Genomic DNA, 22884 nt, shown 5'->3' with positions numbered 1-22884 from the left:
TGTGTGTGTGTATAATATATGTATATTATATGAGAAAACGGGAGGTGAGCTGGCAGCGTAGGAAAATTCCTATGCTGCTGCCACGTGTCAACTTTTAATTCGGTCATCACACATTAGCATTAATTACTAAAATAACAATTAATATTCGGTATTAATTTGAAATTTAAATAGAACAAAGACTTAGATGCAAAAAATCCAACCCATTCCTTCCCAAAAAACGCCGCTGATTTCTCATCTTCCCCAAACAACCACGCTCTCTTGCCATCTAGGTTTCTCTGGTCTAGGGTTCTTTTCATCTAAGTCCTTGTTCTATTTAAATTTTAAATTAATACCGAATATTAATTGTTATTTTAGTATTTATTTCAAATGTGTGAAAAACGAATTAAAAGTTGACACGTGGCAGCAGCGTAGGAATTTTCCTGCGCTGCCAGCTCACCTCCCATTTTCTCATATTATATATATATATATATGAGTAAAACTTGTGTCAACTTAAGTGGACGTCCACTAAGTTTCTTACCCATTGATGATCACTTGATTGAGCTGCTTTGTGGATGATCCGCTCCGTTGAACTTGATCTACATATTCTAAAACCCCAACACACCAAATTTGGGTTGAATCCGTCATGGTTTGACCCTCCGTCGAGCCATGTAAAAAGTTCTATTCATTTGAAACCATTAAAATTGATACGAGTGGATGAAGGGTCAAACCATGACGGATTCAACCCAAATTTGGTGTGTTGGGGGTTTTAGAATATGTAGATCAAGTTCAACGGAGCGGATCATCCACAAATGTCCCAAAATCCTGTCGTGCACCAAGGACCCGTCCCCGAAGCCCCGACCGTGCGCCCGGCCCTGAGGCCCGCCCGGAAATAGTGTTTTTTATTTTTAATATGTTAATTATATATTAATATATATATATATATATATATATTATATATATATATATATAGTATATATTATATATATATAAGAGAGAGATATAACACTGTATACTTACTATATACTATAATACAATTATACTATATACTTAATATAAGAGAGTATAGTCATAATATATAATATAATACTAATATATATAATAATATATATATACTAAATATATATATATATAATATATATAATATAATCATATATACTATATATAGAGGAGAGAGAGAGCAGCAGAGAGAGCAGAGATTAATGGGTAATCGTATTCATAGGAAGGGGATTTCCTCCTCTGACGCGCCATCTAAAATATCACATGATTTGAGGGACATTATGGCATTGATCCCGCCTCCTTGAACTTTCCTATTCATTTCCATCCAACGGTAATATGCTTATTTCAAAATTCAAATCTAATCTACAATTTTTTTTTTACTTTTTGTTTGTTTCAGTTCTATGTCAATTAAGTATGGGTATTTCAAAATCTACTATTCACATGGGCTTTCCAAAAATTTTGTCCATTTTTGTTAATTTCAACTCCATGAAAATGAAATATTCGTACAAAATTTGAAATTGAATTTTGTTCATTTTTGATCCAATGACAATTAAAAATTAGAGATTTTCCTGGACTATAGATTTTGATTTTTTTTTATTTTCATTTGTTTCAACCGACAAATATTAATATGTGCTATACCCCGAATTACTAAGTTAAACATAGCCCTTAAGTTGACCACATGTTAAACTAGCAGGCGGGGTCATGTGGCGAACAGACCTAATGTTGATGTCAGTTATCAAACAAGGGGTTATCCTAGAGTTTGTGGAGTGATTAGGGTCCTCTAACTCCTTCTGATGAGTGGTTCTTGGGTTTGCTGTTCTTTCGTGCACAAGAAGGAACTCATAAGAGGGCGGTGTTGAGTTCTCCGGTTGTTCCTTCGACGATCAAGTCAATATGTTATCTTGAGTGGGGAAATATAGAGTTAGCTCTTAGTTATGTTAAAAAAGCCAGAGAGAGTTACCTCATGTAGTGCCTCTCCTTTTTATAATGGGTTTGAGGGGCAAGAAGGTAACTTGAGTCGAGTCCAGCTAGGCAGTTGAGTCAACAGACATGTGCCAGGTGTTGGTTGCTGAAGGAAGTGAGTCACCTGGTCATTTATTGTGGAAATGAGAGTAGGTGCTTGGTGATGACTGTGTCCGATGAGTCATAAAGACTATGGAGGCTAGGGTAATGATGATGTTGTTAGGGCAATTAATGCGAGAGTAGTCGGCTAGCGAGGGGTTCGAGGTAACTGTCATCTTTCGAGTCCTCAAGTCTAGCTCTGAGAAGTACCGCCTTTTGACTCGGTTACACGAGATGTTGATTGAATCGTCATATCGCTAGTGTTCAATTTGAGAGGTTGGCCAAGTACTACTGCCTTTTGACTCGGATACGCGAGATATTGGCCAATCAAGCTAGCCGTGCCAAGTTGAATGTTATCCTGGTTGTGTGGTGCTTTGGTTAGGCAGAGTGTAAGACACGTGTCAACTTCTCTGTGGTGATTTATATTTATCATTTTTAGGGTTATAACATGTATATATGAATGAATGTGTTAGAAGGCATTTCGGGAAGAAATATTTTGACATGACAACCCACTTTTGTAATCTTTTACTAGGAAATACATTAAAGCAAAACTAAAAATTTAAGAACTCACCAGAGGATGGCCGTATTTTGTCGACCTGTCAACAACTACATAGGTGACTGTGTTTTCATAACTTGGTTAGGCACTGGGAGAGGCAGCAACAAATCCAACGCTGGCATATGTTGTGGGTCTTCAACAACTCCTTCACACTGTCTTACATTCCAACCCGCCAAACATATGTTGTGGTGTTGAATGATACTCTTTGATTATCTGAGCACAAGGATGATTTGGAATTGACCATGGGTTTACCTCGGGGTGCTAAATGGGTGGGTTTAGGTAATAAATGGGTAGGCCATAGATGGACAGACATGCTTTGCCAATTGCCCATTTATAGCACATTTAACAACATATTCCAAATGGGTGGGTTTTGCCCGCCGATTTAATAAATGGACCACCCGTTTGCCCATTTAACTATAATAGTTATGTACATAATACTTTAAGAGATTTTTTGCAAACTTCTAAGGGCATTTCTAAACTTTTAGGGGTTTTGCAAGCTTTTGGGGGATTTTTCAGACTTTTTTGGGTTTTTTCCAAACTTTTGGGGGGTTATTTGTGAACTTTTAGGGAGTTTTTACAATTTTTTGAGAGGTTTTTTGCAAACTTTTCTAGGGCCCTTTTGCACAATAGAATCCTTCGAGAATTAGAACTAGAAATAGAATTCTTATTCAACAAAAAAAGAGTCGTAAAAATTCTGTTAGCAAACATAAAGATGATACAATACATAATATATCAGGCTTGTGTAACATATATATTTACATTAAGGAACAAAAATGTAAATCTTCCTAACAACAATATATCACCTGAGAACATAATACTAAATCACATTGATAGGAACTTTGCATACTGTTGCTTGATTTAAGTTCATAAATAGCTTCAACCAACTTTGCTTCCAAATACAAAAGATGTTGTCATAGTGCTAATAGATTGTGCCACATTTGCAAGTCATATACCTAAAAAAAGTTTAAAATAAAAATACATATATACACATATCTATATATTCTTTTCCAAGAGCTTGTATCTACCGAGCATGAGAGAGCAACCATCTCAAGTAGTTGGCTCCATCACTGATATCATAACCTTGACTAAGTGGAGCAACTCTCTTTCGCATAAGCATTTCGACTGATAAATCCTTTCTTTTTTCGTTCACCTTGCTCATCAGCTTCCACAAAGTCACCATGCAAAAAAATAATAATAATCAACTTAACCCAATCTGTTTTAGGAAAACAGAGTTTAACCCGAAGGAATATTACTAGCATTGCGCATAGGGTCCGTTTGTTTTGATTTTTTTGAAGAGGAAAGCCTGCCGGTGACAGTTTTGGCAGGCTTTCACACCACTTTCCTCTTCAAAAAAATCAAAACAAACAGGCCCATAATCTCAGTAACTTGAAACTACACGATTACCTTAGAGATCGAAAAAACTTTTTGGCTCGCGGTTGGACCGCGAGCCAAATAGCGGGGTTCCCTTAGAGATGTATAACGTTTGCGCTACTTTCAAGTTCAATGTTCATGCTAATTGGGACATAAGTCAGATATTTCATGCTTATTGGAAACTACGCAACATTTAGCCAAAAGTGACAACATGAGTCCAGGACAAAATATGCATTTTTTTCGGGGAGAACTTGGCCATGCCTATGTATTAGGTGTATGTATGTCACCTGGGCTTCTACATCATAGCTTCAAACATTTGTATGTTTCCCTGGGGGCTTCTCGTCATCTTCTAATCTTTTTCTCATCTTTTAATCTCTATTACACAATTCATTTTCCCATATTCTTCATGTATATCATCCTACTATGTTTATTTTGAATGATTCTGTTTAATTTTTAATTCATTTTCCCATATTCTTCACGTATATCATCCTACTATGTTATGCATGTCCAAAATCCTTTCCTAAAAAACCTACGATCTTTAGTAAACAGAATCAAAAATTAAAATATATTTAAAATTCAGGAATCACCATACTCTGCTCCTCTATCTACAATTCTAAAATCGAAAAAGGCACAACTATTCACAAAAGAATCTAAAAAAAATGAAGAAAGGTTTATGCTCATAACTCAACACGAAGTACACAAGAATCACAAAAATTAGGGGCCTAAATAATTATTAAAAAAAACTTACCTCCAGAAATAACCTTAGCAATTACAACTCAATCAATCAATAACTTGAGGATTAAGGAATAAAATTTAAAGAAAATAGAAAGAAAATCTATTTCATAATCATAAGAAAAAGAGAAACTTTAGGGCTTTGAGTTCAAAAGAAGGGGATATACCTGGTTGCAAGAAGTTGCAATCTTCTTCCTCTTGTTCCACCAAGTTTTGGATTGTCCAAAAATTGGAAAAGGCTTGAATGAAATTAGGAAAATCAGCAAGGATTGGAGATCTTCGTTCGCGAGAGACTGAGATCTTCGTTCGCGAGAGAACATGAAATCTGCACATTAAGACTATTTAATTAAACAGGCATGAGTACAAAGCAGGGCTGCCCCAACGGTCGAAACCGTTGGGGTAAATCAGGACCCCAACGGTTAGAACCGTTGGGCTAAAAAATTGACCGTTAGGGAAAATTGCGTTGGGACTGACCCAACCCCAACGGCTGCCAAGTTTGCCCCAACGGTTCCAACCGTTGAGGCCTTTATATAAATCAAAAAAAAAAAAAATCAGCCAAAAATATGGGAAAGCTGTTGCACACATAAAAATTAGCATATTAATTAACAATATGACTGATGAAAAACCACATATTATAAAAAATATCGCAAGTGAATTTTTTTATTATCATATTGGAAATATGATCCCGCTAAAGGTACCAATATGGTAATTATGCCTATAATCCTCCAACAAATGAAATAAATATTACATTAAAAAAACAAATCCAAATACAACAAAACTAATTTCAACATTCTCCATTTAACAAAACTAATATTTTCCAAATAGGCATCCTCATTTCTTTTACAATATTCCCTCTGCCTGGTATTCTACAAAACATTGAGCAAATTGCTTGAAGATTAAAAACTATACACAAAGCCCAAATGAGAGCTTATCTATACCCACTAAAACTAAACAAAACTCTGAAGGTTAACAATCATAACTGTTATATCATCTCTGTTACCTCTTCTACAAGACATTTCAACAAGATCTTTACATGACTTCATAAACTCTCGATTCTTCAATACAACATTCACTGCCTCTTCATCACTAACCTGCACAATTCAATCATATATGACTTTCTTTTTCTCAGAGTTGCCGCATCGAGAAATATATCAGTATGAGTTGAGAAATATATGATCAGTATCACAGTTCTATGTAGGTACCTTATCCCAGAGGCCATCAGAAGCCAATACCAGAAACTCGCAGTCTGAGAGTTAAGTTTAGTGATGTTGTTTCAGGTTCAGAAATGATCCATTCTTTTAAATTTGCATCGCCGATTGATCTTGATATCGCCAATGAGTCCTGAACTCTCCACGTTCCATTTCTGCAACTCACATATCCCCCCTGTGATGATACCAGATAAAAAAGTATTAATTAATGAGTCCAAACGTATTTAACCATATATGTTCATCCAATATGGGACCAAAAATTGGACGAGGGAGCTTACCAAGCTCTCAATGCGATTTCTTTCATTTTCTGTTCCCGGATTGTGGCTGACTGTTAGGGTTTTAGCTTCTTTGTTTCTGCTCATCACTACTTTGCAATCGCCTACATTCGCGATATGAAGCTCTCCATCCTTGAGTAGAATAGTAGCGGCGCAAGCTCCACTATTAAGACCCTATTAAAGAGAAAAGAATGATTTTCAGTGAATAATTAGTTGTGAAGTAATGGTTTTACGTGAATAATAAATATGTTGAGGTAACGGTCGTAAATTGATAGTGTGTGTTCCATTATCCTATGTGCTATGGAGGACTTATTTATTCATTCATTTTTTTATTTTTATTCACTTTTCAGTACATTTTTCTTTTTTACTTTCATATTGAGACGGCCTTAATCAATACAACAGTTCAAACTATCAATCAAGACCAAATCAAAATGGCACAGGAAATCTGTGTAATTAATTTGATACGTCCTAATGTTAGGTACATATCGTCGGTAGTTGGCTCAAATACCTGGCTAAGGAATTCTCTATCTGTAGTCAGATATCCTGATCTCATTGCCATTTCTAACTTGCCTTCTCCTTCTTCAAGCCTGTCGAGAGCTCTTATTATAGTTTCCCCTAACTTCTCAGAGACAAAGTCTACAGCTGCTCGGCCTCCATGCCCATCAAATTCTCCGAAAAAAGACTGAAAATGATCGATATACAACTCAAATCATCAGTCATATTGTTAATTAATGTGCTAATGCGTGACAAATAAGGTCTCTATTTATGATGAAAAAGAGCGTCAACTGCAAGGGTCCAAGACAATGTAGTCTTCATCCACATCTACGAGGATATATTTTATCACCATATAAAAACTAAACTTTTATCAAACTTGCGAAGAGAAAGGATCAGGGTTATTGTTCCAAGACTCCAGATCTAATCAAGCCCATCTTAAAACAATTATTTATCAACAGATTCAACAAATTGTTGTTGATGAACTACGTATTTAAAGCGGATCCTTCCCAGATCCAATCAAAGAATCATCAAGAACTAGGGAAAAATTGACCTAATATCAATTATCGAGATAGACCGGATAAATCTAATTAGTTATCCTAAAATAATCGACCAAGTCAACAAAATCAGACCCTAGCCAAAAAATTGCAGCAGGTCCAAGATCCAATTGATGAATCATCAAGAACCACCAAAATCCAAGATCATAAATTTTCAAAGAAACAGATTTTAAAAATTACCTGAGGCTGGACGTCCCATCGTGTCTAACTCACCTAGGTAATGATGTGTGTTGTCTCTCAGGTTTCTTGCTAGCTCCATGTACCTCATCTAAAACTTTGGTCATTGCGGCAAACTTGGGTTCTTGGTTGACGAGCACCTGTTTATCTATACTTGTGCCACATATAAACAAAACACAAGACACACATAAGATACTTATAAAAAAAGCAATAGGAAAAATTGCAGCCTAGAAAAACTAACAATCAATCCACTAGCACTAATCTAACACAATTGAAAGGGGAAAAAAATTAGTTGAGGCCAATTTCCTTGTTTCTGGTGGACAACCAAGCACATTTCTAGCAATTGTTAACTCATTCACACAACAACAACAAAACCTTGGAGTATTGCCGCTCAAACTCTACTACATCCTAGGCAGGTTTCCATCTACAAATAGGAAGTCCAAAGTAGCAGAAAAGAAGATTTTGGCAAGCAGTCCTGCCTCCCTTCATGTCTATGAATCAGTGCACATGTTGTAATGTTTGGCGGTTCCTGCATTGTCTTTTAAGTGTAGTGTAAGAGAAAATTTTAGCTGTAGTTGACCTGACTCTATTTTGATGGTGTTGCAAAACAATTTCTCCGGGTGATATACGAAACAATTTGGTGATTTCAGCAAAACAAGTTTTGAGCATAATAAAAGTAAAGGGCAGCTAAGTAGAACACGAACAGACAAAGGGAAAGAACATGCAATCCAAACAAACAGTAAGTTCTAATTTATTTAAGTTTGTTTTCTTCGGGGTGGAAGGGTAGAGTGCATGTATGAGAGGGTTCAAAGGGGGTGAATTGGTTACTGCTAATGCGGAGATCGGAGGGTTTTTCTTCTCTTGGTATGACAGTTGGGCTTTAACATGAAGTCAACCCAATTCAGACTCAAATTTCACGGATCATATATTTAAATGAGTTAAATAATAACATTGTGTAAGTTCAGATATATTTCGGTCCAAAATGCTCGAAACCTATGAGACATGTATTATAAAATTATAACATTCAGCCCTTGTCATAACTTCGTAGTTTTAGCCTCACAACTTTAAAGTTTTAGCCAAGTATAAATAACTTTCATCGCCTGTAGTTTTTTATAAATTGAGTTTTGGAAAATAAATTTTAAAAATAAAAAAATCATCAAAGTAAAGTATATAGAGAGAGATCTCACTTGAACAATACAATCATGGTAATGAAGCCTTGAGCAGGGCAGCCGGCATCGTCGGATCCAACCTAGCAGCCTCCTTAACGACTGACCTCACGATGAGCTCAGCTCTTGGGCATGTAAGGGCAAGTGCAGCAAGCTCCCACCCCACCTCCTAAGGCTGAGGTGGTGGTGGGAGCTTGCTGGACTTGCTCCAGCAAGCTCCTAAGGGAGCTCTGAGAGCTTCCGTGGCACAAAGCCTAGGGCTTTGTGCCACGGAGCTCCCAAGCGCTCCACAAATTTGTGGAGCGTTTGGGAGCTCCCAAGCTATTAAAAAAAAAATTTAACAAAAAACTCCTTGCTTTTGTACCTTTGCAATAGAAGGGTTTTTTGATAGAAGAGGGGTTTTTTTGATAGGTTTTTTGATAGAAGAAGGGTTTTTGATATTGTTGGAGCTCCTAACTAGGAGCTTGTTGGAGCTCCATAAAAGAAGAAGTGCCTCTCAAGGCTTAATTTGTTAATTTTTTATTCTAAAATGCTTGAGAGCTCTTGAGAGCTTGCTGACTAGGACTCCCAACTGGGAGCTTGCTGCACTTGCTCTAAACGAGTAGAAACCCACATCAAGAAAACCAAGGGAAGTCCCCAGCAAGATTATGAGAAATGAAGAACCGAAGGAAAGAAGAAGGGAGATGAGAAATGAAACGAAACGAAACGAAATAAAACCTTGTGAGTCTTTTCGTCGAGTTGAGGGAGTTCGATCTCGGGGGCGGTGGCAGGGTAGGTGACGGGGATGTCGAACTGGAGGCTGAATTCGTAGCGGCGGAGGTTGTGGAACAATTAGGGTTTTTTGAGGGAGAACCGACGGCTAACTGCAAGATTGACAAGCCCTGACGGCGGCGGTGACCTTCGACAGAGGCGGCGACCTCTGGCGGCGGCGGCGAGGTCTGATTTGGGAAGGATTGGGTTTGGGGTTTTGATGAGAGAGAGAGATAATAGAGAGAACGGGGTCTTCCCTCTTTTTTTTTGGGTAAAAATAGATGGGGGGGAATTTTCGTGAGCTACATGGCCTTGCCCCAACGGTTTGAACCGTTGGGGCTGATAAAAATTGCCCCAACGGTTCAATCCACCTTCTTGATGTGGGTCTTGGGCGGGCAAATAAGCAGGTGGGAGGGGTGGGCAATTGGGTATGGGCTTAGATTGCCATCTTTAGCGTTTACTCTTGTGTAGCCATTAAGTTTCCTTTGTTAAGCTTCTCATGCGAGTCAGTGAACTATGGATCACTAGCAGTAGCATCTTTGATTTGATCCAACCATTTGAGAATCATGATAGTGATCCCCTTGCAGCCCACTTCCCTTTCGTCCTTCCTTGATAGAACATCAGCGACGCTACTATCGACCCCATTTTTGTACTCGATTTTGTAATCATCCTTTAGTTTCTAGAGCCAATTGTTTTGGGTGCCCGTTTTTAAATAGAGTTTAATTATTATTGTTTTATATCTTGTATAATGGCGCCTAAAATAAATCTTGTATAATGGTTATTCTTTGTAACAATACATGTTTATTTATTTCCTTTCAAAGTTATTTTCTTGTTATTTGTATAATTTCTTGTTAATTTTAGATCTAGGTTCTTTTCTTTGTAGTAGGTTTATTTTGTTTTTTTTATTTATTGCAATGTTTTTTTCTTTGTAGACCCCATGTCCGAGCTATTATTGATGCGATGACAAGGTTTTAAATATCGGATGTTGGGTTCATGTCGGACGGCTGAAATCCATGTCGGATAGCGAAAATCAGGGATATATCGGGGGACATGGACTAAATATCGGATTACCATATTGGGTGGTGCGCATATATATAATATCATGTCCTAAATGTAATCTAACTATCTAAGCATTCCTCAATTCAATATAAGCATATTTTATAAATTCTAGAGGCGACGCCGACGATGGGTGGATTCCGACGTCGTAGGGAGGTAGTGTCGACGACAGAACGTCGCATGGGCAGTGCCGAGACTCTTCTTTTTCTTCTTCATCTGCTCAGGGTCCTTCGGACGAGTCACCGACCACCCTCTTTCATTTATCCAGACGACAAGATACCCTCCGCCCTCGGGTTCGGTTGGGGTTCGTATTTTGGAGCGTAACGGGAGATGGACGGCGAGGGGCCGAGATGAAGGTGGGGGAAGGGCGTCATAGTTCACGAAAGGAGTGATCGGTTCTTAAGTCCGTTGCAGCCCTAAATTTTCTCTTTTCTTTCTATCGGGTTCATAAGAAACTCTTAAACATGAGAACGAGTCAAACGGGTTTGGGTTTTTATCACTAAACCTCAAACCCGATAACAAAAAACTGATCTAAAACAAATGGTCATATCGGTCGATTTTTCAAAACTAAAAAATTGGCCGATATGGCCCTGATATTTCTGATTTGGCCCTGAAAACCGATATACGAGTTGAAAACACTCATGTCGTGTCGCTTAAGCCCTCAAACCGACATGTCAGCCGACATTTAAAACCTTGTGCGATGGAGTCACTAAGTGGAGCTCTGGTATGTTATTGAATCTTGAAAGTTTTGAATGTAGAGATGATGTTCCTTATTCAAGTTGACATACAAAAGCTAGAAACAAACTAATATGGACACAAACATGTTATTTTTCAAATTTGTATCCATTTTGTCACTGCAAAGGACATCTAAAATATGGATCAAATAAAGATATATGCTTCATTGGTTTTTTACGATATAATATGTATATATTATGTTCTTCCCGGCTACATGAACTGGTGCCTAGTGTATACAAATTTGTTGTGGTTATTATATGTTGATTAAAATTTTCAAAACAATACATTCATGCTTGAAATTTTTTTTATATGGAGACAATGGTAGTTTGTAAACTAATGAGTTTATAATCGTACATATCTTTAGCTTAAGAAATTGAATTTGGTGTGTCACATGTTAAATTCACATTTTTTTACTCTTGCTTTTTTTTTTCTAAATTATCAAGATGTGGGTCCAGGTCCGCAACGCCATGTGTGGAGGGTTTTCCATTAACTTCATAGGCTTCGTATTGCGTGGTATAACTCTATTTTTTATTAGATTTCTTTAGTTTTGTTTATTAATGGTAGATCATAGGAAGGTGCATAATTCATGTGCCAGAAAGAACTTAATTAGTTAATATTAATTCAATACTTCTTGAAATCTAGTTTATGTTTTATTTGTATCTTGATTTGATTGATTACGATACAACGCTCTAAATATATACGCATAATTCCCAGCTTTTTGGTATTTAGACATGATAGTATATTTTAATAAAAGGAATTTCCCCTTCTTTTTTGTTTGTGTCTATGTCTATACACACGCATACATACATAAAAAAACTATAAAATGTTTGTGTTCCCTCTAATCAAAGATCAATAGAACTTGTGGAAATGCATAATTCATCATGTACCTACATAAAAAATCAGTGTACAATAAGGATGCGGATATGGATGTGAATACAAGACATATATAAAAAAACCAAATAAAATTAGCCTCAAATCCCATAATGCAAGGAATGTAGAATGTTCACAAAAGAAATATTGGATTCTTTGATTCATGTGCATTATTTTGATTCTACAAAAAACTGTTCTTATATCTGTCATGTCGCAAGAGCTCATCTAACTCATATAGCAGAGAACGAGTAAGTTTTGATTCTTATCAGCCTACCCTTTATTAAAAAAAGGTGATGTTGCAAAGACGCTAGAAATAACATTTGTTTATTGAATTTATCTGTGTCCATCGATCACGGAGATCCGTTTGCAGTAATGATGTCATGTATTCTATTGGAGTATCTGCTAAGAGTCTGATCGAGAGATTAGTTTCGAATATTTATGTTTAATTTTGAGAAATGCAGGTTGTTTTTAGATTTCTCTAATTTAGAGATTTCATTATTTTTAATGCTCTCTAATTTTCAAGTAGGGACGGGCCTGCTGTTCTGCCTCCTCCCAGACGATTTTCCACATTGGATGTGAGCTCCACCAATTTATTTTTGTTCTTATATTTACTAATATTTGTTGTGCAAGTTGGAATATTTTTTCTTTCTTTTTTTGACTTGGAGGTTGTCATTGACCTTGTATCTGCTTATCTTCTCTGGTCATGCTCTGAGCTCGTTTCTATTGTGATGAACGTTTTTTGTAATCCAGAATGCTCGTTTTAGCTTTTAAAACTAAACTTTTTATTGCACCAGTGAGTAATTTAAATGAACAGTAAAGAAGTGTACATTTGCTGCATCTCTTGTCGGGCCTGCTCAAGACGAGCTAGCAGGGGGGGCGTCGTTTTGACGGTAAGTTTGAATCTTGAGCCCTTATAGCGCTTCTCTACACATAAGTTAACTTTACATTTGGACTTGCAGTGCTCACCCAAGGGTAAGCTCAGCTGTGTATGCGACACTTTTGATTGCGAGCGCTGTAGTTGTGTCCCGATAATGGTCGCGCTAATCTGGTAAGTATACTTGGATTCTCAATTTTTTTCTAAAGCAATTCTATTCAGTTCCATCAAGTAAGATTGTTTTACTCTTTATTCACATGTGTTCTGTAGGACATATCAAGACTATTTCACATCACTGTCGTACTACATGGTTCAGAGGCTTTATGAGAGTGAAATTATGAAGTGCTGTGAATATTGGATTTTTTTGGAAGGCTTTAGAAGGAAAACAATAAACATGTTGCATATACTGGAGTTTGTTTAGTTCGAAGATGTTTAGTCGTAGGGGCGTTTTACTTTTGTTATTGTTTTTTGTCGTCCTGTCACCAAACCTTAATCAGTCCGCATCATTTCTTACCTTTAGGGTATTTCTTTTCCGGCCAAAGTTCCTATAGTATTGTAATAGGAAAACAGTAACAAAAGTAAAACACCCCTGCAACTAAACATCTCCGAACCAAACAAACTCCGGTATACGCAGCAGGTTTATTGTTTCCCTTCTGAAGCCTCCCAAAAGAAATCCAATATTCGCAGCACATTCATAGTTTCACTCTCATAAAACCTTTAAACCATGTAGTACGACAGTAATGTGGAATAGTCTTGCTATGTCCTACAGAACACTTGTGAACAAAGATTAAAACAATCTTACTTGATAGAACTGAATAGAATTGCTTTAGAAAAAAATTAAGAATCCAAGTATACTTACCAGATCAGCGCGACCAGTATCGAGACACAACTACCGCGTTCGCAATCAAAAGTATCGCATACACAGCTGAGCTTACCCTTGGGTAAGCACTGCAAGTCCGAATGTAAAGTTTAACTTATGTGTAGAGAAGCGCTATAAGGGCTCATGATTCAAACTTACCGCCAAAACGGCGCTCCCCTTGCTAGCTCATCTTGAGCATGCCCGACAAGAGACGCAGCAAATGTACACTTCTTCAGTGTTCATTTAAATTACTCACTGCTGCAATAAAAAATTTAGTTCTAAAAGCTAAGACGAGCAGCCTGGATTACGAAAAGCGTTCATCACAATAGAAACGAGCTCAGAACATGACCAGAGAAGATAGGCAGATACAGAGTCACTGCAAGGACAACCTCCAAGTCAAAAAAAAAGAGAGAGAAAAAATCCAACTTGCACAACAAATATTAGTAAATACAAGAACAAAAATAAATTGGTGAAGCTCACCTCCAAGGTGGAAAATCGCCTAGAGGAGGCCGAACAGCAGGCTCGCCCCTACTTGAAAATTAGAGAGCACTAAAAATAATGAAATCTCTAAATTAAAGAAAATCTAAAAACAATTTGCATTCCTCAAAATTAAACATAAATATCTGAAACTAATCTCTCGATCGGACTCTTAGCAGATACTCCAATAAAATACATGACATCATTAGTGCAAACGGATCTCTGCGATAGATGGACAGATAAATTCAATAAACAAATGCTATTTCTAGCGTCTTTGCAACATCACTTTTTTTAATAAAGGGTAGGCCGATAAGAATCAAAACTTACTCATTCTCTGCTATATGAGTTAGATGAGCTCTTGCGGCATGACAGATATAAGAACAGTTTCCTGTAGAATCAAAATAATGCACATGAATCAAAGAATCCAATATTACTTTTGTGAACATTCTACATTCCTTGGATTATGGGATTTGAGGCTAATTTTATTTGGTTTTCTTATCTTTCTTGTATCGACATGCATATCCGCATGTATATCCGTATCCTTATCGTACACTAATTTTTTATGTAGGTACATGATGAATTATGCATTTTCCACAAGTTCTATTGATCTTTGATTAGAGGGAACACAAACATTTTATAGTTTTTTTTATATATGTATGTGTGTGTGTGTGTATAGACACACACAAACAAAAGAGAAGGAGAAATTCCTTTTATTAAAACATATTATCATGTCTAAACACCAAAAAGCCAGGGAATTATGCATATATATTTAGAATGTCGTATTAACCTTAATCAAACAAATCAAGATACAAATAAAACATAAACTAGATTTCAAGAAGTATTGAATTAATATTAACTAATTAAGTTCTTTCTAGCACGTGAATTATGCACGTTCCTATGATCTACTATTAATAAACAAAACTAAAGGAAACCAAGAAAAAATAGAGTTATACCACGCAATACGAAACCTATAAAGTTAATGGAAAACCCTCCACACATGGCGCCGCGGACCTGGACGCACATCCTAATAATTTAGAAAAAATAGCAAGAGTAAAAAAAATGTGAATTTAACATGTGACACGACAAATTCAATTTCTTAAGCTAAAGATGTATACGATTACAAACTCATTAGTTTACAAAATACCATTTTCTCCATATAAAAAATTTCAAGCATGGATGCATTGTTTTGAAAATTTTAATCAACATGTAATAACCACAACAAAATGGTAAGATGCTTGATCAACAAATTTGTATACACTAGGCACCAGTTCATGTAGCCGGGAAGAACATAATATATACATATTATATCGTAAAAAACCAATGAAGCATATATCTTTATTTGATCCATATTTTAGATGTCCTTCGTAGAGACAAAGTGGATACCAATTTGAAAAATAACACGTTTGTGTCCATATCAGTTTGTTTCTAGCTTTTGTATGTCAATTTGAATAAGGAACATCCATGTCTACATTCAAAATAAAACTTTCAAGATTCAATAACATACCACAGCTCCACTTAAGTGACTCCATCGCATCAATAATAGCTCGGCATGGGGTCTACAAAGAAAAAACATTGCAATAAATAAAAAACAAAATAAACCTGCTACAAAGAATAGAACCTAGATCTAAAATTAACAATAAATTATATAAATAACAATAATAGCTCGGACATAGGGTCTACAAAGGAAAAAATTGCAATAAATAAAAAAAACAAAATAAACTTGCTACAAAGGAAAGAGCCTAGATCTAAAATTAACAATAAATTATATAAATAACAAGAAAATAACTTAAAAAGGAAATAAATAAACATGTACTGTAACAAAGAATAACTATTATACAAGATTTTTTTAGGCGCCATTATACATGATATAAATCGACAATATTTAAACTCCATTTAAAAACTAACACAACAATTGGCTCTAGAAACTAATGGATTTTGATTACAAAATTGAGTACAATAATAGGGTGAAGAATAGCACCGCTGACAGTTTATCAAGGATGAAAGGGAAGTGAGCTACAAGGGATCTGTCATGATTCCCAAACGGTCAGATCAAATCGTGCTATTGCTCCATAGTTCATTGACTCGCAGGAGAAGCTTAACAAAGGAGACTCAGTGGCTAGAAAAGGGTAAAACTAGAGATGGCAATCTAAGCCCATACCCAATTGCCCACCTGCTTATTAGCCCTCACAAAACCCAGTTTCAATTTTATATGTAACAAATGGGCAGGTCACAGACCCGCCCATTTCCGCCCGCCCATGGATCCAAAGTCTGAAATGAAAGGCTATTGCATGGTCTCTATCGATCCAAAATCTCAGTCTCTCTTCCCCGTTCCCAATCTCAAAACCCTAGAATTAGCCAGCAAAGAAATTGAAGAAGATGACTATCAACGATCGTCATCGGTGAGAAAGCTCTAATGGCCTAATCCCTCCTCAACAAGCCCTAAATTTTCTCTGCTTCCTCTCATTCTCGACGATTGTCACCATCTCAATAAGCCGTAATGGCCTAATCCCTCCTCAAAAGGCCCTAATCCTTCTCAATCTGTCCAATGCTTGCTGATTTCCCTAATTTCATGCAATCTAATTCCACTAATCTTTGAATCACAAGATCTCTAAATCAAGATTCAATTACTGGTTCAAAGAACGTAAAGTTAGTAAAATTCAAAGAATGCAACCAGTAAAACATAAAATTCATAGATTTCAAAGAAATCAATAACCTAATAGGGGATCTAAAAACGAGAAGGAAAATATTAAATCTTACTCTTCATCCTCGGGCCCATTCGGTACACCGAAGGTGAAAATGTCTCGCCTCGATCCATCGGCGTTGCCGTCGGTGTTGCCGTCACCGCCCATTCGGCTGATCTACGAAGAGAGGATAGGGTTTTGAAGAGGGGGAGAGAGGAATATTAGGGGTTAGGGTTAGGGTTTTAAAAAGAGGGGAAGTGCCGATTTGGGGAAATTGGGTACATAATCCGTATCCACGTCAGATCAACAATTTAATTCATCGCACAGCAAGCACATGGCAGGCCCTCGTCAAAAAATTGGTTGGCGATATAAAATTAGCTAATTAAAACACTATTTTGGTACAATTGGATCTAAATAAAATATCAATTTAATAATTAAGCTTTTTATTAATCTTTTACTAGTAGTCCAGCACGTGATGCGTATATTATACGCTACATGTTTCACTTAAATTTTATAGTTCGATCTAAGTACAAATGGGTTTTAATTGAACTAGTATAATGCACGTGTTTTCCACGCGAATGTACACGTTCTAAATTTTAAATTTTTTATTAAATAGTAAAAGTATTTGTAACTAAATAAAATAGTATAATAAAATTTCTTTTCAAAAATATATGAAATTAGTTATTACTGTGTAATTATTGTAATTGAATGTTTTTCTTAAAATGATCGTCCAGTGTTAACCTTTTTTTAGATAAATTACACCAAACGTCCAATTACTTTTAAAATGTCTTTTTATGCCATTTTTTTATTCTAATTTATAAGGTTATTTGCAACATTCAAACAGTTATTGGGGGTCTTCTTTAAAACAAAAATGTTAGAGGTTTAGTGTAATTTTGAAAGTTCATATGGGCTAAACGTTCATAATAGTTTAGTATAATTTATCTTATTAAATAATTATAATGAGAAGCAAGGTTGCTAATAGCGGATAACGGCGCGTCGCGACAAGGTACCGCTAAGGCTATTTGGGGCTATTGCTGCAAAATAGCGTCAAATAGCGCACAGTCAAATAGCGATCAAATATAAATTTATTTAAATATTTTAAATAATAAAAAAAATCATATAAAAATCTAAAAATTCTACAAATGCATACTTGATGCCTGAACATGAAATAGATGTGTAATAATTATATAATATTAACAAAGTACTACAATTATAAAGATTAAAGAATAAGAAAACGTACCATGAAACGTAAAACCCTACTACTCATGAAAAGTAAGCAATAAACTACTTGAATAAAGATATCAAGTGTTCAATAACCATTTTGATTAGCTTCTCAACACTGCTAACTCAGCCAGACAACAATATCATGGCTTAGGTTATTAGGCCCTAAGAAGAATTTTGATTGCTCATGTAAATATTGTTTAATATAACTCGAAAATCTTTTTCATTACCTGAATTGTTGCGTTTCTTTGATCAATATAATCTTAGAAATCTTATAAATATTTTTTGTTACCTGAATTATTAGTTTATTACATTTTCTCTCTATAGCAGACGAAGCCGCTGCCCAGCAGAGATGGAGAATTGGAGATGTTGCTGCCAGAGGGAAGTGTTGCCGGAGGAAAGAGAGATGGCTTGACCAAAGAGAGAGAGGTGATGCTATTAGTTTATTGCCGTGAGACTGTGAGAGAGAGATGGGTTGACCGGAGAGAGAGAGATGGGCTTCACCGAACTCCGGAGGTGGTTGTTGGTGCGGGAAGCGGTGTTGACGGGAGCTAGAAGTCATCGCCGGAGGTGCTGCTGGTGACGAGAGTCAGCGTTGACCATAGAGAGAGAGAGAGATGGCTTGACCGAAGGGGCTGCTGGTGACGGGAGTCGGTGTTGACCAGAGACGGCATTGACGACGCTAGAACTAGAAGTCGTCGCCGAAGGACTGTGGAAGAGAGGGGCACAGTCGGGAGTTGGGAGAAGCGGCTAGGGCATAGTTGGTTCGGGACTCAGAGGTGAGGGGGTTATGTGAAATAGGTTTGGGTCGGGTTTGGATCGGGTTCAGGGAAAGAATTGAGATCCACTATAGCGGAAAATAGCGCTATTAAGCGCTTTTTAGCGCTAAACCGCCGCTATTCCGCGCTTTTCGAGCGAAAGGCAGTTTTCTCTGCTTAAACTCCCCGCAATCACCTTAAGCAGCGTGGTGAAGCCCTACGACCGCTATCCACGACGCTATAGCGTCGCGATTTGCCACTTTTTACAACACTGATTGGGAAGTAACTATTGTAATACGTTGTAGGTATCAAGTGTAACTATCTAGAGAACATAAAGAACAAGCTGGCAAGATTATTACAGCTTGGTTAATTTAGAGTTAACAACTTTCAAGTTGGAGATGCATATTTAAGATAACTTATAGAATTGTTAGTTTTATTTAAGAAGAATTTTAGATCTAGGGACTTATTTAAAAAAAGGTTAAATTGGACGATCAATTTAAGAAAAACATTCACTTACAATAATTACACAGTAATAATTAATTTCATATATTTTTTAAAATAAACCTTATTATACTATTTTATTTATTTACAAATAGTTTTACTATTTAATAAAAATTTGAAATTTAAAATGTGTACATTCACATGGAAAACATGTGTATTATACTAGTTCAATTAAAAGTCATTTGTAGTTAGCTCGAATACAAAATTCGAGTGACAAACATGTACCGTCTAATATATGCATCACATGTGCTAGACTACTAGTAAAAGATTAAAAAAAGCTAAATTATTAAATTAATATTTTATTTAGATCTAATTGTACCAATATAGTGTTTTAATTAGCCAATTTTGTATCACCGGCCAAATTTTTAATGAGGGCCTGCCATGTGCTTGTTGTGCAATGAATTAAATTGTTGATCTGACATGGATACGGGTTATGTACCTAATTTCCCCAAATCGACACTTCGCCTCTTTTTAAAACCCTAACCCTAATATTCCTCTCTCCCTCTTCAAAATCCTATCCTCTCTCGGTAGATCAGTCGAATGGACGCCGATGGCAGCGCCGACGACAACGCTAATGGAGCGAGGCGAGACATTTTCACCTTTGGTGTACCGAATGGGCCCATGGATGAAGAGTAAGATTCAATATTTTCCTTCTTGTTTTCAGATCCCCTATTAGGTTACTGATTTCTTTGAAATCTATGAATTTTATATGTCGTGCTGGTTGCATTCTTTGAATTTTACTGTTTTTGCGTTCTTTGAACCATTAATTGAATCTTGATTCAGAGATCTTGTGATTCAAAGATTAGTGAAATTGGATTACATGAAATTAGGGAAATCAGCAAGGATTGGAGAGATTGATAAGGATTAGGGCCTTTTGAGGAGGGATCAGGCCATTAGGACTTATTGAGACCGTGACAATCATCAAGAATGAGAGGAAGCAGAGAAAAGTTAGGCCTTGTTGAGGAGAGATTAGGCTATTAGAGATTGTTGAAAGCTTCTCACCGATGACGATCGTCAATAGTCATCTCCTTCTTCAATTTCTTTGCTGGCTAATTCTAGGGTTTTGAGATTGGGAACGGGGAAGAGAAAGACCCCATTTTTAGCAATTCGCACAGAAACTAGAAAACCAATAGCCTCAACAAAACGCCCCATTCCAGTTAATAACTAGAAAAAGATATCACCTTTTTGCTCTCTTGGGATCAATCAACGCAAGCTCAGCAAGCTTATCGGCCGCCACCGCCTTCTTCGCATAATCCGAACTCTTCGCCGTCAATGCGGGAGCAGCGAGGCGACAACAGAAGCAATGGGTCAGGCGGTCAGGCAGCAGGGGGCACAGCGAGCAGCGGATATGGATCTGGCGAGTGGATCAGAGGAGCTGGCGGTGGATTTGAGTGAGGGAGTAAGGGTTGGGCTCTAGGGTTTCATCAACTTTTGAAGTGGGTCCCAAAAGTGTGGTTTTCACCAGTAGCTAGGGTTTATAAATTTTTTTTGAGGTGGGCCCCACCGTTCTAATGCGAAAATTCCCTCTAAGGGCATGTTTGGTTATTTCCTAAAAAAACTAAGAAATATAAATGAAAACAAAGAAAACTCAAAAAGTACAATTTCATCCATTTCCATCCATAAAACTCACCCACAACATCTAATAAAATATTGTTTTTATCCAACAACTCATCCACCATATCTAGTAAAATATTATTTTCATCCAATAACTCATCCACCACATCCAATAAAATATTGTTTTCATCTAACAACTCATCCACCACATCCAATAAAATATTATTTTCATCCATAACATCACTCAACTCATCTTATCTCATCATTTCAAATCACTCACATCATCCAATAAGATGATGACAACTCATCTCATCTCATTAACATTTCATTTCCACACATTTCCTCCCAAAAAGCTAGGAAAACAATTTCCTTAAGTGTGGGTCACATCATCCAATAATATAATGACAACTCATCTCATCTCATCTATTTTCTTATTTTTAAGTATGAACCAAACAAAAGAAAACAACCTATTACAAGAAATAGGTTTCTTATAATTCATTTTTTTTATTTTTTTTCGCCAATCAAACAACATCAAAACAAGTTTTCTTAAAAAATCACTCACATCATCCTATAATAAGGTGACAACTCATCTCATCTCATCTCCATTTCTTTGATTTCCTTCTTTTTTTAGCAAACCAAACACTCTCTTTTTAGAAATAGTTTTCCATTTCTTTGATTTCCCACTTTTTTTAGACAAACAAACAGACCCTAAGATGCATCTTCGATGGAATTTTTCCGTTTAGGAGGGCACATCATAAAAATTTGGTAACTGTCGAGGTTGCTAATCTAGACGAAATTTTCCGTCTTGATTGAGACAATCTATACAAATCAAACTAGATGTAATTTTTTTCGTCTAGTTTGATCCATCTAGGTTACTCATTTTTCTAAACTAGTTGGATTGCACGTGCAATGCACGTGGTAAATTTTTAATTTATTCTTTTATTATTGATTCATTTCATTAAGATTTATTTAATTTAAACCATGTGTCAAACATATGGATAGAATTTAAAAATTCAAAAGGATTGAATAATGAAATTACATTTATGTATCAACAGATTCATACTCTTAAGATAACACTTCTATCATTGATTAAAATCAATTGCAGATGAAACCAAAGGAGAAAAACCATGATACTATAACTAAAAAGAATTTCACATTTGTTTTTACAGATATGGATCAACTTTAATTGATATTTCTCCTGTAGAGTTCACTCTCAAATTGGGCTCCAATAAGTTTTTTATTAGAATGAAATTTAGATGTCGCATATATCCACTGAACCTGACTTATCATAGGTAAAAAACAATGACATATTGAACTATCGACTCACCAAAGCTTCTTTTGAATCATTTGCTACCCATGTTTTTTTAGTAAGCTGCCTGCATTTACGACTTGTCCCGATGCATGGCGACGAGAAGGGTATGCTAAACAACCACTTGTTCTCCCTTCTTTACCACCTAAATTAAAGTTTTCAAGTACGAAGTTTAGTAATTGCTAGTCTGGGAAAGGTATTTTTGGCAGTAGTTAAAAAAATAAAGATATTATAAACACATTTTATCTATATTAGATCTATGAAAAATGACCATGTTAATGAAACACAATAACTGAGTGGCACAGAAGCACTTGGTCTGAAAATAGATAAAACATGTACTGGAGCAAGCATGAAAAAGGAAATTTTTTAATAAAAAAAGTGAAACAGGATGTATTCTACGACATAATTAGATGTAACAAACTTAACAGAAGACTCCCAAATAAACAGTTAGCAAAATCAACTACCAGATTGCCTTTTGACATTACCAAGAGCTGGTGCCTACCCAGGGCTAGGTCTTGCTCCAGAACCCTATATAGAAGATAAAAAATGAGCAAGGTTTTGTTATGATAGAGAAAAAGAAATCAAAACAAATAAAAACCTATCTACAAGAAATTAAGCCTATATATGCAAGACTTACAAGAGGTCGTGGAGGAGTGCTAGCAATTTGT

The 22884-nt window shown here is 36.2% G+C and overlaps 3 protein-coding genes across 3 annotated transcripts in view; 1 reads left to right on the top strand and 2 right to left on the bottom strand.

The window, feature by feature from the left end:
• The window catches only part of LOC109835605 (protein LOW PSII ACCUMULATION 1, chloroplastic-like), a 4814-nt gene extending 3427 nt beyond the window's left edge, over nucleotides 1-1387 (top strand). The window contains exon 5 of the mRNA XM_020403577.1: nucleotides 1373-1387. Coding sequence (XP_020259166.1) covers nucleotides 1373-1387 — 15 coding nt within the window. The remainder of the gene's footprint in view (nucleotides 1-1372) is intronic.
• Nucleotides 3429-5991, bottom strand: LOC109835763. Its single transcript, XM_020403777.1, has 4 exons — nucleotides 5899-5991; nucleotides 5697-5787; nucleotides 4864-5021; nucleotides 3429-3755 (listed from the first exon to the last, which is right to left on the bottom strand). The coding sequence occupies exons 2-4, from the start codon at nucleotides 5737-5739 to the stop codon at nucleotides 3615-3617; spliced, it is 342 nt and encodes a 113-aa protein (XP_020259366.1). The 5' UTR covers nucleotides 5740-5787; nucleotides 5899-5991; the 3' UTR covers nucleotides 3429-3614.
• On the bottom strand, nucleotides 5887-20788 carry LOC109835604 (probable protein phosphatase 2C 77). The gene is given in 6 exon segments (XM_020403576.1): nucleotides 5887-5946; nucleotides 5948-6079; nucleotides 6183-6353; nucleotides 6688-6861; nucleotides 7409-7553; nucleotides 20535-20788. Coding segments are annotated over 4 exon segments (414 nt in total). The 5' UTR covers nucleotides 6739-6861; nucleotides 7409-7553; nucleotides 20535-20788.

The sequence above is a fragment of the Asparagus officinalis genome, chromosome 3 (assembly GCF_001876935.1).
Source record: "Asparagus officinalis chromosome 3, Aspof.V1, whole genome shotgun sequence".
NCBI lineage: Eukaryota > Viridiplantae > Streptophyta > Magnoliopsida > Asparagales > Asparagaceae > Asparagus > Asparagus officinalis.
Note: the sequence above shows the minus strand (reverse complement) of the source record. Positions and strands in the feature narration are given on the sequence as shown.